The 19,737-nt window shown below is 47.8% G+C and overlaps 1 protein-coding gene across 1 annotated transcript in view; it reads right to left on the reverse strand.

The window, feature by feature from the left end:
- LOC140426442 (laminin subunit gamma-1-like) overlaps positions 1-19,737 on the reverse strand; it is a 100,292-nt gene that overhangs the window by 7,913 nt on the left and 72,642 nt on the right. The window contains exons 14-21 of the mRNA XM_072511237.1: positions 16,797-17,002; positions 14,741-14,817; positions 14,482-14,619; positions 13,089-13,233; positions 7,215-7,364; positions 6,268-6,382; positions 4,432-4,631; positions 1,852-2,010 (exon numbers count right to left, since the gene is read on the reverse strand). Of these exons, the coding sequence (XP_072367338.1) occupies positions 1,852-2,010; positions 4,432-4,631; positions 6,268-6,382; positions 7,215-7,364; positions 13,089-13,233; positions 14,482-14,619; positions 14,741-14,817; positions 16,797-17,002 (1,190 nt within the window). The remainder of the gene's footprint in view (positions 1-1,851; positions 2,011-4,431; positions 4,632-6,267; positions 6,383-7,214; positions 7,365-13,088; positions 13,234-14,481; positions 14,620-14,740; positions 14,818-16,796; positions 17,003-19,737) is intronic.

Below are 19,737 nucleotides of genomic sequence, written 5' to 3' on the forward strand. Positions count from 1 at the left end.
CCCTGTAGTGCAGTCCACAGTAAAGGTCTGGAACCAGCTGAGGAGGCATTTCAGGATAGAAGGGATGTCTGTGCTAGTGCCACTGTGCGTAAACCATGATTTTGAGTGGGGGGAGGGGGGGGGATGTGGACGAAGAGGGCAGGATCTAGGACATATACAGGTGGCTGAGAGAGCAGGGGGTGAGGATTAAGGAGAAGTGGGAGGGAGAGCTGGGAGGGGAGATAAACTGGGGAGTGGAGTGAGGCGCTATGCAGGGTAAATGCGACCTCCTTGTGTGCAAGGATGAGCCTGGTACAGTTCAGGTGGTACACAGGGTGCATATGATCCGGCGAGAATGAGTGGGTTCATCCAGGGGCTGGCAAACGAGTGTGAGAAGTGTGGGCGGGGGCCAGTGAAACACGCTCACATATTCTGGGGCTGCGAAAAGTTGGAGAGATTCTGGGCGTGAGTGTTTTTGGCGCTAACAAGGATAGTGGGGGAGGTGGTTGAGCCGGACCCTTTGGTGGCGATAGTTGGGCTATCGGAGAGGCCACAGCTGATGGAGGGGAGGAGGGCTGACGTTGTGCCCTTTGCCTCGCCGATTGCCCGGCAAAGAATTCTGGTGGAGTGGCGGTTGGCAACGCCACCGGGGGTAGTGGCCTGGCTGGGTGACTTCTATGACTTACGTTGGCTGGAAAAGATCAAATACAAATTAAGGGGTTCAGCGGAGGGCTTCGAGGCAAGGTGGGAGATGTTTGTAGCCGTGTTTGAGGAGCTGTTCGTTGCGGGGGGCTGGAGGAGGGGGTGAAAAAGGGGGGGAAATTGTTCAAACTGTATAGTTGTGTGTTGGGGTAATTTTATTCCCCGAATTGTTTATGTTTTGTAACCTTTGGTATAAGTTTGGAATAAAATACATTGAAACAAAAATGTATGCTTGGCTGTGAGCCCAGACGAATAAAAGGGTTAGCGCTGCAGGAGGTTCTGCATGGGCAAGAGAAACCAGGCTTCATCTCTGAAGAATGGACTCAAAAGTACAAAGAGGACCTCTAACATGCACATAACATGTGCCGCCACACAGGACTTTCAGACAAGTATGTGGAATTGATCCCCTGTCCTCGGTCACTAACAACAGAATTATTTCCTCATACAGTATTTAGTCATTTCTGATTTTCATAAAATCATAGAATTTGCAGCACAGAAGGAGGCTATTCGGCCCATCGAGTCTGCACCAGCCCCCGGAAAGAACATCCCACCTAAGCCCACACCTCCACCCTATCCCCGTAACCCCACCTAACTTTATTTGGACACGAAGGGCAATTTAGCAGGTCCAGTCCACCTAACCTGCACATCTTTGGACCGTGGGAGGAAACCGGAGCACCCGGAGGAAACCCACACTGACACGGGGAGAACGTGCAGACTCCCCACAGCCAGTGACCCAAGCTGGGAATCAAACCTGGGACCCTGGAGCTGTGAAGTAACCGTGCTAACCACTGTGCTACCGCACATTGAGCATTGCTCTAATAAGATGTTATTCTGGAATCTCACAATGTTTTTCTATAACATTTTGTCACTTTAGTAGGCTGGAGATAGTAATGTATATTCCTTGCTTTCACAAATTTACAAAAATACCACACTTCAGAAACCACCATATAATCCCTTTCTAATCGTTCAATACTAGAATACAAAGGTTTATGAAATATCGCATTGTCCTTTTCCCATATTTACATATTTGGCGGAAACGGGTGACGGCCCGTCCAAAACCCGTAATCCAGGAATTGGTCAAATCACAGCAAGTGGATTTTTAGAGGGGCAATAGGCACAAGAATAAAAGCCTACAGTAAATTAGAGTAAATAAAACCACAAAGATCTCACCATCCTGGCCATCACTGTATCTCCACCCACAGATCTCTCTTTATTTGCTACATCGGTCTGCAAACCATTCAGCTGCTCAACCATATCTTGCACCTCGTCATCCAGTGATCTAGCATCAGTTAATGCAGCACCTGCATCCTCTAAAGATTTGATAGCCCTCTGTTAATAGGATTGAAACAATAACAAAAGGTTATTTTGAAGGTTATTATCAACATAAAAGTTAGAGTTGCTGTTGGACAGAACATTATTCAAGCTCCACGAAGTGACAATATAAAGCACGATGACACATTCAAAAAGATTTTGCTGTTGATAAATGACTTCAGTGCAGGAGGAATGAAAATTAATGCATTGCCCCAGGACACATTTGTTTAGCATGCACAATCACACTGTGTTTACTCATTTTTCTAAAATACAGCTGAATAAATATATAGTAAGGAATTAATCTGAAGATTTTAAAGATAAGTGCTTGACAAAAATGGTCAAATATTTTATAGAACATGATGGTACTTGCATTGCCTTAACATTGGAAATGTCATCTGCAACTAGTCAAAGTTGAATAGTTATAGGTTGGTTTGATATCCTGGACGTTTGCCAGGTAACTTTGGGGTGTAAGTGAGATATTTGAAAGAATTTTCTTTATTTGCTTGTCCTTTCAAATACATTCTCCCTATCGAAGAAGATTATTTATGTTGGGATATAATTGCACATTGACATTACCCGGCTTCTGATGATGTCTCCTCACCCTATATGTACACAAGCATATTTTCCATCTGGGTAAACTTGTCTTCTATCAATAGAATGTTTAGATTTCATAGAATTTACAGTGCAGAAGGAGGCCATTCAGCCCATTGAGTCTGCACCGGCTCTTGGAAAGAACACCCTACCCAAGGTCCACACCTCCACCCTATCCCCATAACCCAGTGACCCCAACCAACACTAAGGGCAATTTTGGACACTAAGGGCAATTTATCATAGCCAATCCACCTAACCTGCACGTCTTTAGACTGTGGGAGGAAACCAGAGCATCCAGAGGAAACCCACGCACACACAAGGAGGATGTGCAGACTCCGCACAGACAGTGACCCAAGCCGGAATCGAACCTGGGACCCTGAAGCTGTGAAGCCATTGTGCTATCCACAATGCTACCGTGCTGCCCATGAGGTGTGAATGATGTCCATCAAAAGGAGCAAAACCAGAGGGACACTTCCCTTTTGGATACTCTCATGGCATTCACAACTGTTTTGTAAAATAACGACAAGGCAGAAGGTGAGAAAATACAAGAATGCAACAGGGGGGGGGGGGGGGGGGGGACTTACAGCACAGAAGGAGGCCTTTCAACCCATCTTGGGTCGTCGCGTTTCCCAATGCCGTCGACATGGCCTCAGGAGCAGCAATTCCGACCCCTACAGGGGGCCAGCACGGCAGTGGAGCATCCCATGCCACTCCAGCTGCCGAACCCAGCATCAGATGGGTGTCGCAGGTCTGCGCGTGCGCAGTGGGGCCTGCGCCAACGCGCGAATGCGCAGTGGGACCGGCGTGATTGCCGTGCATGCGCGGTGGCTCCTTTCTCCGCGCCGGCCCGACTCAACATGGCGTAGGGCTACTGGGGCCGGCGCAGAACAAAGGAGGCTCCCAGCCCGAGAGGCCCCGGGTAGGCCCCAATCGCGGGCGAGACCACAGCGGACCCCCCCAGCAGGCCACTCCTGGATCCATTCACGCCGAGGTCCCGCCGGGTAAGACCCGGTTAGAACGGCGCCGGCGGGACTCGGGTATTTTTGTACGGCTGCTCGGCCCATCCGGGTGCCCATCCCGCTCTCCGGAGAATCGCGTCCCAGCGCCGGAGTGGCGTGGCGGGATTCGCGCCCCCCCCCCCCCCCCCCCCCCCCGATTCTCCGACCCGACGCGGGCTCGGAGAATCCTACCCTATGTCTGTGTTGGCTCATGCTCATTCGCACTTCCCAGTCTTTTGACGTAACCCGGTAAGTTCCGCATCCTCAACAACTGCCTCTCGCCCCTCTAAAATTATTTATGGAATCAGCTTGCACCACCTTTCGGGCACAGTGTTCCAGATCCTGACAATTCTGTGTGACAAAAATGATTTCAGACCTCCGCTGGAAATCATTTGCCATTGATTTTGAATTGATTTCTTGGCCTCACTCCCCATAGAAAATTGTAGATCTCTATCTACTCGAACAAAACCTCTCATCATCTAGAAAGCCGCAATTTGGTCACCCCTTAATCGTCTCTGTTCCAAGGAGAATAGTCCAAACTATTGTGGCCGAGCAGCCGTCTGTGGCCCCCCGCCACAGTAAAGGACATTGATCCAGGAGTTTTTTTAATTTATTTCCTTCATAGTGCTGGCATTCTGAACCTGAAAAATGACAGCAGCTGCTGCAATGACTGGATGACTTCTGTCATCGGTGGAATATGTCATCGCTCCTTGGCTACAACAGCAAAAGAATCAGTCAGGAGCCATCCAGCAGTGTTCTAAAGAGTTGCAAAGCAAATTAATTGCTCATTATCATAACATTTCATTTCACACTGTTTAACAGAATTGAAAATAATTGTAAATAATAGTACCATCAGAACATCATTGGCAATAACATTTGCTTCCCCGGCTTTCCTCTTGGCATCACTGGCAGTCGTTCCTGCATTTCCCAAGTGATCCTCAGCCCGGTTAGTCTTTGTGTTAGCACCATCAATGGTGCGAATGATACCAGGTATTTTTTGCAAAGCATTTTCAGCAGCCGTTTTATTGCTGATCACTCTTGTGTTAAAATCTGCAATTTTGTAACAAACAGCATACAATGAGGTTGGAATGGTTCATGACATCACATTTGATGAGAACATTCTTCAGATGTAATTCGGTATTTTAGTCAAATGAAATAGCAGTGTCACGAACGATGATATCTGTTGGGATTAAATATTCAATCTTTCTGATTTGTTATGTTGTAGGTGTAACATAAGCGGCTTCCTTGTGGTGCACTTGACAAAGGAAGGTTCAGACGTGGAGATAACTTCAACACGTTTATTAAACTATTTACACTTCTATTACTCAGGTTTGACACTACTGCTAATCCTACTGTAGCTACCCAGACTGACTAACCAGCTGCTGCAATCCACGTGGTGGGTGTAATATTGAATCAACCCAGTGTCTGTTCTCACTGACTATCTCCACTGGAAAGAGACAGATCATGTGTATGGTGCCCTTTATATATGGGTTGGTGAAACGCCCCCTGTGGTCGTGTCACCTCCTTGTGTATCGTGAATGTCCATTGGTCGTATCCTATCTAACTGATCTATTGGTTGAGTGTGTGTGTGATGTTTCTGGTGCTCGCTCTGGTGTCTAGCTAGCCTACATGCATTTACATTGATGCACATCACCACACTTTCCTCTGCTTATTTTGGCTTCTTTTGTTAAGTTTCTTTTTGGTGATTTGTTTTTGTGTTTAGCAAGTTGAAAGTTGTTAGCGCTGGAGAAAGGAACATTTTCCAAGCCAGGCACCCAGTGTCAGTGATAAGCACATGGATGCTAAAGCTCCATTAGCAATGTATCCTAGGCCCAAATCTCAGAAAATCAATTCCAATACACACGTCTGTTGCTTAGTCTACCCATTTGTGCTTCTGAAAACAGAATGAGAAAAGACTATAGAGGCCAAGAAACCATTTTGTTCCTTAATTGAATAAACTGCCTCTTTCACTTAAAGGTAGATCTGAGTAGCAAAAAGTATCAGATTGTAACACCTTCCTCTTCTCCTTTCGCTTGCCTAGATATTTACACACTCTGAAGTCAGTTTGAGTGCCAGTTAATGCTGGACTCCCCAATTTTCAATTTCCAAACGTTGCAACCTCTGAAGAGGAGCCGAGGGGGCAACATGAAGCATTTCTATCCTCATTATTCTTAGTCTTGAATCTATAACTTTCATAACTGCTAAATCAAAAGTTAGTGTCAGGGTTCTAATGTGTTACTTGTAACTATTAAGTAGGGGCAAATATAGGAGGGTGGGATCAGTCTCTTGAATCCTTTCTGTGCTTTTTTTGAATGAATTCTTCATCTGTTCTTCACAGGGCAAAGGATATAATAGTAGTTTCAGACAGTTCCACAAAACTAAGGTGCTATTTTCTTTTTGGATTTGGTATTATTATCAGGTAATTAATAATAACCGTAGTGTTTACATTGCTGTGAACATAAGTATTGTGCATATGATCAAAGTTTTATTTTGTTGGGGTCCAATATAATGCAGATTTGCTACTGATATTTGGGACAAATAGAAAATAATTTTGCAAGGGAAATATCTCATGAATAAATGGCTAAATTAAATAAGCAACTCAGAGCTCCTCATGTGGATGAAACAGTTTTTATCCAACTACAACATTTGGTATTTTATCCTCAAAGTACAAAGCCTAATTACATACCTCTTAGATTAGTTAAGATACGATCAACTTGCTCCAATGTGTACGACCCCTTTTTAACAGCCTCTTCAGCCAGGTACTTAGCAGCGTTTGCTCTAGCATGTAATAGACCAGCGGTCTGCAAAGAGATGAAGCTTGTCAAAATACTACAATAAATCCAGAGAATTAACAGCAAACCATAACTGCAGTGTCTCTGCACTATTTGAGGACCTATTTCATGAACTTACGGAACATGCCACAAAACGTCATGTGGGAGAAGTGTATATCAGGGGTCTGGGCCTGGAGATCAACATGACCCAAGGTCCGTCACTAACACAAGCTATCTACTGACCACTACATCCAATCTTCTCTTATCTGTCCCTCACAGCAAAGCTTTGTGCACGAGCTCAAATTCATGATACGTACCCTCTAATATCCCTTTGTCTATTCTGTAATCTATAGACTAATGCAGAGGTGGGATATTCAGTATCACCATTGCAAAACAATTACTTCTTGTTCAGATGTAATTGAGTAACGCTGCACCTGATACCAAAAATAGTTGATGACTTGGTTTTGCAAAGGCATCCAGTTTATCAAATAGAGCATTAACTCCTCCCTTTTGTAATGACCAGTGTACAAAATGGCTTACCACTGGTCAAATAGATTGTTCTAATTTTGCAAAGTCAATAGCTCATGATCTACAATAGTGTTATTACAGCAATTATACCTCATGAAAATGAAGGTTCTTGTTCATATATACATTATTTACAAGCATTGTGTCTTTATTCCTAGTGGGGGTATCCAGCTTTACAACAAGGCATAGGTTATTTCACAATAGCATCATGCAAAAAAGCACGATCTTTGTTTCTTTTTAAAGAGACACAGTTGTCATATCACACTGAACAACAAAATGACACATTAATCTTCCTTAGAAACCTCTTTACTTATCACAGGTGAGGTGAAGGGCATACCCTTTCATCTATCTCTCCGTTGTCCAAAATTATTCTGATGTTCTTCTGGAACTCTCTCACATCATTCTTCAGTTTTTCGTACAATTCGAGTTTTTCAGTCAGCTCAAATCCTATGGCATTTTTTTGGATCTGGAGTTGGTTTGCCTCATCCTGACAGGAAAAAAACAAGGATACACTTTGTATTTCAACTTCCTCCGGCAAACGTCTGGAATTTCCATGCATTCATACATTCTGCTTTTCGTACAAACTTCATCGCTATCTGTTCTCTATTTATTCCTAATTTCACAACTACAAGTGGGCTTCCACACAAAGCAAGACAAGGTGGAGAGGATAAATGAACCTCCATGAAATGGTGATCATGGGCGGGATTCTCCGATTGCTGACACCAAAATCGCATTCGGCGATCGGCCATAGAATACCTTTTTACGCCCCCTCAAAAACGCCATATTTGGAGTATGCCCCAAGCCATTGGGACAGCCTCAGGACGTCACCCGAGGCCCTCCCCCGATGATCCGCCCACGATCGGCCGACTTCCAGACAGCGTGGGAAGTGTCCAGCGCTGCCACAGTCGGGGGGGGCGGGGGGGGGGGGTGGAGGAGCCATTCTGCTGGCATGTGGGGTTTCGGCGGGGGCTGGGAGGACTGGTGGGGGGTGGTCCGGTGGTGCCGAGGGGGGCAGTTTTTGGCAGGCCAGGTCCGCCTGCTGCCGAAGCCATGTTGTACGGCGCAGCCACCGCAGGCTGCCGCTGTGCGCATGCGCGGCCACGGACCCGCCATTCTGCGTCCGTATCTGCAGGCAAAGCCGGGGGCTTTACGTGGCGCGGCTGCTAGCCCCCCACTAGGTGGAGCATCGGTGCGGGGATGGCGCCGAATATTTGGTCGGAGAATCCAGCCCCATATCTTTGTAGTTAATTTGAAATATAAACTTTCAAATGATGCAGCTACTCTGTCAAACGATTCAGTGCTCATACTTGCAGTATCCCTTATGTTGGGAAAGGGAAAATCAAAGTTGAAATAGGTCCACAACCTCAAATAGATCAATTCAAAAGACTAATTTTTAAATTATTTTTTAAATTAGCACCTTTCATGAAGGAATTAACTCCTGCAAACACATAGCTTTCAGTGAATGAAGTCACTGTCTTACCCTGTCTAAAACTAGACACGCGTTAAAGTGGGTCAGCTGAGTCTGACGCTATTCTTGCTTGACTACCAGGTTCAATCTGGATTCATTACACAGTTATCCGCTGTTTTCTTATTTAAATGCCTTTTATTACAAACATTATCAAAACAGGTTACAGCGAATAAACACCCTGGGAAACATACTTCCCAACAATCAACTATACAGTTTGTACAGATTTTCGCCTTTTTCACCCCCCCCCCCTTCCCCACGACGAATAGCCCCTCAAACACAGTCACAAACATCCCCCACCTTTCCTCAAACTCCCCTGAAGAGCCCCTTAACTCATACTTTATCTTCTCTAATCGCAGGAAGTCGTACAGGTCACCCAGCCCCCGGTGGCGATCGCGACTGCCACTCCAGCAAAATTTGCCGTTGTGCAATCAGAGAGGCGAAGGCCAAGACATCGACCTTCCTCCTCTCCATGAGCTCCGGCTTTTTTGAGACCCCAAATATCACCACCAAAGGGTCCAGGTCCACTCTCTAGCACTCCCACCCAGAATCTTCACCATTTTTTGCAACCCCAAAACATGTGTGCATGATTCACTGGCCCCGCCCACGCCTCTCACACTCATCTGCTACCCCCTGAAAGAATCCACTCATTCTCGTCCAAGTCATATGCACCCTGTGCACCACCTTAAACTGTATCAGGCTCATCTTTGCACAAGAGGAGGTCCCGTTTACCCTTCGCAGTGCCTCACTCCATACTCCCCAATTGATTTTCCCTCCCAACTCCGCTTCCCATTTCCCCTTGATCTTCACCACCCGCTTGCCTCCCTGCTCCCTCAGCCTCTTGTATATATCCCCAATTCTTCCCTCCCCTTCCACATCCGGAAGCAGCAGTCGCTCCAGCAGGGTGCATGCCGGCAACCTCGGGATCCCGCTCCAGACCTTCCACACAAAGTCATTAACCTGCAGATAGCTGAACTCACTCCCCCTCGGCAGTTCTACCCTCTCCCTTAGCTCCTCCAGACTGACGAACCCTTCCTCCAAATAGAGATCCCTCACCTTGACCAACCCCACTTCTCTCCATCTCCTGTATACACTATCCATACCCCCTGGCTCAAACCTATGATTCTCGCAAGCAACGTTTGCACCGACATTCCTTCCATCCTAAAATGCCTCCTCAACTGATTCCATATCTTCACTGTGGACTGCACCACCGGGCTCCTTGAATACCTATTGGCAACGCTGCCATCATCATAGCCCTCAAACTAGACCCTTTACAAGATTTCTCCTCCATCCTCACCCACTCTACCCCTTCCCACCACCGCCGCACTTTGTCCACATTTGCCGTCCAATAATAATGAAGCAAGTTCGGCAACACCAACCCCCCTGCTGTCTCTGCCTCTGTAGCAGGTTCCTCCCCACCCTCGGCACCGTCCCCGCCCACACAAAGTCAGAAATGATCGTGTCCACTTTCTGAAAAAAGGCCTTTGGTATAAAGATGGGGAGAGCTTGAAAGATAAACAAAAACCTCGGCAGAATATTAATTTTCACCACTTGGACCCTCCCCGCCAGCGATAAGGGCAGTGTATCCCACCTCTTAAGATCCCCCCTAGCCTCCTCCACCAATTTTGTTAAGTTCCCCTTATGGAGCCCCGTCCGTTCCCTCGCTACCGGAATCCCCAAATACCTAAACCATTCCCTCTGCTGCAGGAATTCAGCTTTAATAAAAGCCATCAAGTAAAGTTGAAGGCTTGCAGCTTGCATCAGCCCTTCCCCCGCCTGCATGTTTAAGGAGGTTTTTGTTGTTGCTGCAGCACACGTCTGCTCCAATTTTTCAGCCAAATCTCTCACTGTTTTCTGCCGGGTCTGGTAACCAGCAGACATACCATTCCCGGGGGAAACTACTCCTCCAACATTCACCTACGTCTTTTCATCAAAATTCCACCCTGTATTGGTTAAAAAGAGCTATTTTCTGTGACCCTGAGCAGGAGCTGCCCTGTATGTGACCACTCACTCCATGGCCCACACCGTACGTCAGTATCCGCTGTTAAAGGCCGATTCTTTTTTTAATTCACCCTAGCCTAGGGATCTGAATCCAATTGTTTCATCTCACATCTACCCAAACTGAGATCAGCCAACTCAGCACAAACCAGGGATTACATCTCAACTTCCCATAACTGGGGCGAAATTCTCCGACCCCCCGCCGGGTCGGAGAATCGCCGGGGGCTGGCGTGAATCCCAACCCCGCCGGTTGCAGAAGTCTCCAGCACCGGAGATTCGGCGGGGGCGGGAATCGCGCCGCGCCGGTTGGCGGGCCCCCCCGCGCGATTCTCCGGCCCGGATGGGCCGAAGTCCCGCCACTAAAATGCCTGTCTCGCTGGCGTAAATTGAACCACCTACCTTACCGGCGGGACAAGGCGATGCGGGCGGGCTCCGGGGTCCTGGGGGGGGCACGGGGCGATCTGGCCCCGGGGGGTGCCCCCACGGTGGCCTGGCCCGCGATCGGGGCCCACCGATCCGCGGGCGGGCCTGTGCCGTGGGGGCACTCTTTCCCTTCCGCCTCTGCCACGGTCTCCACCATGGCGGAGGCAGAAGAGACTCCCTCCACTGCGCATGCGTGGGAAGCTGTCAGCGGCCGCTGACACTCCCGCGCATGCGCCGCCCGGAGATGTCATTTCCGCGCCAGCTGGCAGGGCACCAAAGGCCTTTTCCGCCAGCTGGCGGGGCGGAAATTCGTCCGGCGCCGATCTAGCCCCTCAAGGTTGGGGCTCAGCCCCCAACGATGCGCTCGAACCCCGGTCTATCGGATCCGATCCCCGATATTCGACTATGACCAGACCCCAGACCCCCGCGACATATGAATAATAAAAAATGCACTGGCGGTTTTTCCTGTAAATAAAACAAAAATGTATGGAAATGTATGATCCTGAGCTTGACTGCCAAGCCAGGAAAGAATATATTAAATGTTGTGATTGTTATTGTATGTTTAGAGAGATAAGATTGTATAATGCTTGAAAAATTGTTTAGGTAAAATTTAGAGGTTCCCAGTTTATTCTTTTATAGATACATGCCCCTGCCTGACATAGTGCCCTCAAGAATTGTTTAGGTAAATTTTTGTGCATAGCTAGGGTCAGAGTAGTGGCCATGTAGGAGGTGCCCCCCCCGGTCAGGGAACGAAGAGGACAACATTGATGTGATCCTTCCCGCTTTGCGTTAGGATCACAAGGCGGGAATGTAGCCACGTAAAATGGCTGCGTTCCGATTAATCTGGCCAAAACCCAGTTTGAAATGGCTAACCCGAAAGACTGCTGGGAAAAACAGCTAAGAAGACAAGCAGGCAGCTGCAGACAGTATTGCATATTCGGCTCTGGGAAGTTAGCCCAGATCGATACTCAGGGCTATCAACAGCCCATCAACCCAGGTATTTGCAGTTGCATTCAGGACTGTTTGCAGCCCATCTATTCAGACATCCACAGTTAAATCGGCTATCCCCAGGAACAATTGCAACATATTAGCAATTGAATACCGGGCCAGACCTGTCGGCGCCTGCAGTGGCCGAAACAAAGACAGGTGAGCGACCACCCCACCGATCGAGGAATCGCCTCACCATTGGACACATCGACCCCAGAGATTGGGGACAGATCCAATCACTTGGGACTCAGGGTCAAGGGCCGCCCCGGGAGGCGGGAAGCCCCTGGGCCCTATAAAAGTGAGGGTCCAAGTTCAGATCTCTCGCTCTCTCCTCTTCGCCTGCTCGAGACGTTCGCAAGAACAGCAACCGGCAACTGTAAGTTTGAATCCAGCGATCCCTATCCGGTAGAGACACCAAGCCACCGACCTGTAGCAGCCTTTTGAATCCCGCGGGCCAGACCTGATTGGACAAGCCATTCGTTTCCCTGACCTGGTGGGCTCTTCCTAAGTTAAGTATTGGCCAGTAGTGATAGGTTTATTATATAGAAAGTAGTATTAGGGTATTAATATTGCTTGTTGTATATAATAAATGACCGTTGTTTTAGTCCTTACTAAGCGGTGTGCTGTGTTATTAATCATAACCTGAACTTGAACCACGTGGCGGTATCAGAAATATACCTGGCGACTCGTGAGCAAAGGTGACGTAATCAGAGCAAATAGACTAAGGCTAAAAAGAGCAACAGTCTCCACAAGCTTCTCAATCGCCGCCTTCATTGGCGCCAGCATTTCTGTCTTCAGCTTCGCAAAGCAGCGTTTAAGGAACTCCTGCTGCTCCTGCGACCACTGCGCCCACACTGCTTGGTCGCCACCCGCCGCCATCTTGCTTTTCCTCCCTCGCACTTTCCGCTGCACCAGGATCACTTTCTTAACCGTTCCACTCCTGGTCCAATCCATACAGTGCCGGGGGAACCTTGCTGTCACCTTCCCACACTGGGAGCCGTCGAACAATTGCTGTTGGAGCCCCTCTGAAGAGCCCAAAAGTCCGTTCCCGGCGGGAGCTGCCGAACGTGCGACCTACCTCGGCATAGCCGCAACCGGAAGTCACAATGGGGAATGCTAACCAGCCAGGATATACCACCAGCAGACACTCAAACCCCCTGTGGAGGATGAAAGAACCCCATACCTGGCGACTCATGAGCAAAGGTGACGTAATCAGAGCAAATAGACTAAGGTTAAAAAGAGCAACAGGTGGAAGATCCCACCTGTTGACCCAGCTCCATGAACTAACTGAACTAATCACTCCCAGATCCAATAAACAAACTCTCAAATATTACTTACCTCAAGGACAGTTATATCAATCGTTGGAAAGTTATTCAGCTCATCATAAATCCGCTGAGCCTTCTCGCTAGCTTTCTGTGCTCTTGTGGCTATTCGGGTTGCTTGGTCGTCTAGGTCCTCTGCTATATCACTGACTTGCTTAGACCTAACAAAACAAAATCGCTTCAGAGTCATACTAAAAAATGGCACATACAGTGCAGCCTCCATTGACTGCAATTCAATTCTGTGCCAGAATTTTCTCCAAAGCAATTCTTTACACAAGACAGTGCCTCACTAAATAGTCCACTAATTTATCTTCAATTATTTTAATTTTATCTTTTCTTGGTGATTCAGCAACAAATGTTCCCTTTGCAATTTCCATTATGCTCAGGGTGACTAACTCTGGTGAAATCAAATTAGGGACACTTAATAGAGGAGTGACTGTGAGAGCAGGACACTAAATGGGGAGGGTTGGTAAGCATGAGGGGGTGGAGTGAGGGTGATCTTGAGAGAATAATAACAAGGTTTAAAATCATCTAAAACTTACAACTTGTCTTGTTAAGTCAGAAACATGAGGCGGGATTTTCCGTTGCCCAACGCCAATATTGTAATCGACGATCGGGCGGACAATTGATTCCAACGCCGGAATCGGGGCCAGCACGATTTGGCACTGGTTTGCAATTCTCCGCCCCCTCTGAAATGGCGTCATGGTGATGCGCGCCGCGCGTAGTCGAAATGCCATTGCCGCATCATCGGCCGGCCCCTCGTGAGGCTCCGCCCCCGATGAGCCATGTTCCCAGCGGTGCGGGACACTTGTCCTCACACAAATCGTGAACCCGGTGTGGCGGCTGCAGGCTGTGTCCAGCGCTGCCACACTTGGCTGGGATCCGTGCCGCTGGGGGGGGGGGGCTTCAGTAAGGGCTGGAGGGACTGGTGGAGGTGACCAAGGGGCGGCCAGGGGTGGGCTGTGGGGTCGCGGATGGTGGGTCAGGTCAGCACACAGCCGGTGCCATGTTGTACGGCATGACCGCTGCAGGTCATCAGCCGTGACCATATGTGGCCCGGGACCCGCCCATTCTCAATGACCCCATAATAAAAATCCCGCCTTTGCAACCACTTTCCCCCAAGGTGGGCTAAGTTGGGAATTTGTCCAACCCCCACTTGAGGATAAAGATCCAGCCGGTGTCTCCAGTCAATAGACTTCATTTGGTTATTCCATTCAAAATATCGAGAATGAGTCAGAGTGATAGAGATCTACAGCACAGAAAAGGCCCTTCGGCCTATTGCGTCTGCGCCAGTCAAAAACAACAACCTAAATATTCTAATCCCTTGCTCATGTCAGATATAATAAGAACAGTGTGTAAACATTCAAATTGTCCTCAGCTGTTGCCCATTGAAACATGCTCCCACTTACTGCTGATTAAGTAGATTGATGGACTTGGTGGTTTTCTGATCATCTTTGATTATTTGAGTAATCAATTCCAGGGCTTCAAATGACGACTCGTTGGCAGTTTTGCTGAACTGTGCTATGTCATCTGCATCTCTCACATGCCTGAATAAAGAAAAGCAAAAACAAAAAGAAAAGTTCTTAATATTTCCCTGTGAGGTTTTGAGATGAAACTGGGAATAAGAAATGTTGGAAACTGAAATATAAATTAAAGGACCACTCTTACTTGTCTGCCAGTCTACGAGCCTCTTCTGCTAGGCCCGCCAGGTTGCTGCCTCCAACAGGACCTGTTGGCAATGATGGCTGTAAAATATAACATGCCACTTATTACACTTAGCAACAAAACCTCAACTGTCCAAATGTTAAATGTTAACAAAATAAAACCGATTCCTTCCTTGATATTGGTAATTATTACCTTACCCAAGTATTCATTCCACGTAAACACACTTTACTCTAAGCCTCACTTCATATCAGTGAGATCAAAATCCCATCATTGTATGAAGTTAATCTAGGGCTACTGAAGTTAATTATACGGAGATCAGCAAATGCAGCTGAGTTCGGGGATTGAATTTGGTTACCATCCTGATGTACAACATTCAGTTTCACAATGTGCAGTGCAACTTTTCACGAGTTACTGTCAAGCTTTAACATTGTTTTTGAGAGCCAGTCTGGGGCATTGTGATATAACTTGAAGTCACACCTCCAAGATTTGTACTAACGGTTCAACTACATCATAAAAGTTTCATGTGCAGTTCTTGCGTTAAGACTGTATCATTACTGGGGGCGCTGGTGACGGCACCGCTGCTACTCTCGCCGAGTCCGGTGGTGGCGGCAACGCTAAAGATCTGGGGCCAGTGGAGACGGCACAGGGGTGCACTGAGAGCCTCGGTGTGGTCCCCGATCAGGATAAACCACCGGTTTGTCCCGGGGAGGATGGACGGGGGGTTTCAGAGCTGGCATCGGGCGGGGATTAGAAGAATGGAAGACCTGTTCATTGATGGGACGTTTGCGAGCCTGGGAGCACTTGAGGAGAAGTTTGAGATACCCCCGGGAAATGCTTTTAGATACATGCAGGTGAGGGAGTTTGTGAGACAGCAGGTGAGGGAATTCCCATTGCTCCCGGCACAGGAAATTCAAGACATGGTGATCTCGGGTGTATGGGTCGGGGAGGACAAAGTGTCGGCAATATACCAGGAGATGAAAGAAGAGGGGGAAGCATTGGTAGAAGAGCTGAAGGGTAAATGGGAGGAGGAGCTGGGGGAGGAGATCGAGGAGGGTCTGTGGGCTGATGCCCTAGGTAGGGTTAATTCCTCCTCCTCGTGTGCCAGGCTCAGCCTGATACAATTTAAGGTGGTTCACAGGGCGCACTTGACGGGGGCGAGGTTGAGTAGATTCTTTGGGGTAGAGGACAGATGTGGAAGGTGCTCAGGGAGTCCAGCGAACCATGTCCATATGTTTTGGTCATGCCCGGCACTGGAGGGGTTCTGGAGAGGAGTGGCAGGAACAATATCTCAGGTGGTGAAAGTCCGGGTCAAGCCAAGCTGGGGGCTAGCAATATTTGGAGCAGTGGACGAGCCGGGATTCTGACCTTTGCGTCCCTAGTAGCCCGGCGAAGGATCTTGCTAATGTGGAAGGAGGCGAAGCCCCCCAGCATGGAGGCCTGGATAAATGACATGGCTGGGTTCATTAAGCTGGAGAGGATAAAGTTTGCCTTGAGAGGGTCTGCGCAGGGGTTCTACAGTCGGTGGCAACCGTTCCTAGACTATCTCGCGGAGCGTTAGAGGAAGGTCGATCAGCAGCAGCAGCAACCCGGGGGGGGGGGGGAGATGTTCTGTGAAGGGGGGGTGGAGGGAGGGAGGGGGGTAGGGGGGAGGGAGGGAGGGGGGTAGGGGGGTTTGCCTATGGGGTGTTTGAGCAAGAAAACACATGAAAGATTTGGGAAACTGGCACGTACGGGTAGGAGCCAGTGTAGAAAGCTCTGTAACATATCGCTTTACCATGTATATATCTTGCTATGTGCGTTTTCTTTCTATTTTGTTACGAGGGGGGGGGGATTGATTGTTTTTAAGGGTGAAAAATTGTGTTAAAAAACTTTAATAAATATAATTTTTTTTTTTAAAAGACTGTATCATTACAAGGGACCATATCATAACAAAACAAGGGGTCATGTCATAACATGGGAGAGTGTCATACCAATGGGTTGTGTCATAACTTGTATCATCAGGGCTACTAACTGAATGTTTACCTTCAACTGATCCTGGTTTTGGTTCATGAGGACTTACCATTCGGCCCATTTCTGTCTTGCTCTCCTGGACCTTTGTCCTGATATTGTTTAGCAACCTCTCTGTATTTCGGACTCGATCTTCGTATGTTAGTGTTAACCTTCTTGTCGCATCAACAGATTTCCCGATGTCGTTCAGATGATATGTCTCTGCTCCGAGCTTCTTGTTCAGGTTTTTCAATTGGTCAAGATTGTTTTCATCATTGACTGTAGAAAGAATCAGATCTTTACTACTGAGGGAAAAATCTGTACAATCTTCAAGTTGTGCCTTTTGAAGATCCCCAGACTTGCAACTTCTGCCTGGCAACTGTACCATCTAATCTGTCATTTCTTGGCACCGAGACCAGGAGGATCCCAGGTTCAATCTGTGTCAAGTTAGTTGCTCTCGGCTGGTAAGAGTATTAAAATGATCTCAGCACCTATGTATTCACAGAGGGAAACTATCAGTCAGTGTACCCAAGTCCAGTTGCTATCCTTACTGGAAAGTGCCCAATCATAGATGTTAAATGATTATCACGATTGTACTTGGCTGTGCCTCTTCTTCTGGCCAAATGGATTGGTGAACCAACCTACGATCATATTTGAAGACTGCTACAGTTGGATGAATTGATGGAGAGCAATCAATATAATATTAATAATGATAATTATAATAATAATCGCTTATTGTCACAAGTAGGCTTCAATGAAGTTACTGTGAAAAGCCACTAGTCTCCATATTCCAGCGCCTGTTCGGGGAGGCTGGTACGGAAAGATCATACATAAACTACACGCAGGAAAAAACGAGACTGAAGCATCAGGACTATATTCTTCGTAGCCTTCCTCCACCCCACTCCCTCCCCGTTCACACAGCAATGTTATCTCCTGTACTCCCTCCCCATTCACACAGTAATGTTATCTCCTGCACTCCCTCCCCATTCACAAAGCAATGTTATCTCCTGTACTCCCTCCCCATTCACACAGCAATGTTATCCCTGTACTCCCCGTTCACACAGCAATATTATCTCCTGTACTCCCTCCCCATTTACACAGCAATGTTATCTCCTGTCCTCCCTCCCCATTCACAAAGCAATGTTATCTCCTGTACTCCGTCCCCATTCACACAGCAATGTTATCTCCTGCACTCCCTCCACATTCACACAGCAATGTTATCTCCTGCACTCCCTCCCCATTCACACAGCAATGTTATCTCATGTACTCCCTCCCCATTCACACAGCAATGTTATCTCCTGCACTCCCTCCACATTCAAACAGCAATGTTATCTCCTGCACTCCCTCCCCATTCACAAAGTAATGTTATCTCCTGTACTCCCTCCCCATTCACACAGTAATGTTATCTCCTGCACTCCCTCCACATTCACACAGCAATGTTATCTCCTGTACTCCCTCCCCATTCACACAGTAATGTTATCTCCTGTACTCCCTCCCCATTCACACAGCAATGTTATCTCCTGCACTCCCTCGCCATTCACACAGCAATGTTATCTCCTGCACTCCCTCCCCATTCACACAGCAATGTTATCTCCTGCACTCCCTCCACATTCGCACAGCAATGTTATCTCCTGTACTCCCTCCCCATTCACACAGCAATGTTATCTCCTGTACTCCCTCCCCATTCACACAGCAATGTTATCTCCTGTACTCCCTCCCCATTCACACAGCAATGTTATCTCCTGTACTCCCTCCCCATTCACACAGCAATGTTATCTCCTGTACTCCCTCCCCATTCACACAGCAATGTTATCTCCTGTACTCCCTCCCCATTCACACAGTAATGTTATCTCCTGTACTCTCTCCCCATTCACACAGCAATGTTATCTCCTGCACTCCCTCCACATTCACACAGCAATGTTATCTCCTGTACTCCCTCCCCATTCACACAGCAATGTTATCTCCTGTACTCCCTCCCCATTCACACAGCAATGTTATCTCCTGCACTCCCTCCCCATTCACACAGTAATGTTATCTCCTGTACTCTCTCCCCATTCACACAGCAATGTTATCTCCTGCACTCCCTCCCCATTCACAAAGCAATGTTATCTCCTGTACTCCCTCCCCATTCACACAGCAATGTTATCCCTGTACTCTCTCCCCGTTCACACAGCAATATTATCTCCTGCACTCCCTCCCCATTTACACAGCAATGTTATCTCCTGCCCTCCCTCCCCATTCACAAAGCAATGTTATATCCTGTACTCCCTCCCCATTCACACAGCAATGTTATCTCCTGTACTCCCTCCCCATTCACACAGCAATGTTATCTCCTGTACTCTCTCCCCATTTACACAGCAATGTTCTCTCCTGTACTCCCTCCCCATTCACACAGTAATGTTATCTCCTGTACTCCCTCCCCATTCACACAGTAATGTTATCTCCTGCACTCCCTCCACATTCACACAGCAATGTTATCTCCTGTACTCCCTCCCCATTCACACAGTAATGTTATCTCCTGTACTCCCTCCCCATTCACACAGCAATGTTATCTCCTGCACTCCCTCGCCATTCACACAGCAATGTTATCTCCTGCACTCCCTCCCCATTCACACAGCAATGTTATCTCCTGCACTCCCTCCACATTCGCACAGCAATGTTATCTCCTGTACTCCCTCCCCATTCACACAGCAATGTTATCTCCTGTACTCCCTCCCCATTCACACAGCAATGTTATCTCCTGTACTCCCTCCCCATTCACACAGCAATGTTATCTCCTGTACTCCCTCCCCATTCACACAGCAATGTTATCTCCTGTACTCCCTCCCCATTCACACAGCAATGTTATCTCCTGTACTCCCTCCCCATTCACACAGTAATGTTATCTCCTGTACTCTCTCCCCATTCACACAGCAATGTTATCTCCTGCACTCCCTCCACATTCACACAGCAATGTTATCTCCTGTACTCCCTCCCCATTCACACAGCAATGTTATCTCCTGTACTCCCTCCCC

This window comes from Scyliorhinus torazame, chromosome 7 (genome assembly GCF_047496885.1).
Source record: "Scyliorhinus torazame isolate Kashiwa2021f chromosome 7, sScyTor2.1, whole genome shotgun sequence".
Lineage (NCBI taxonomy): Eukaryota > Metazoa > Chordata > Chondrichthyes > Carcharhiniformes > Scyliorhinidae > Scyliorhinus > Scyliorhinus torazame.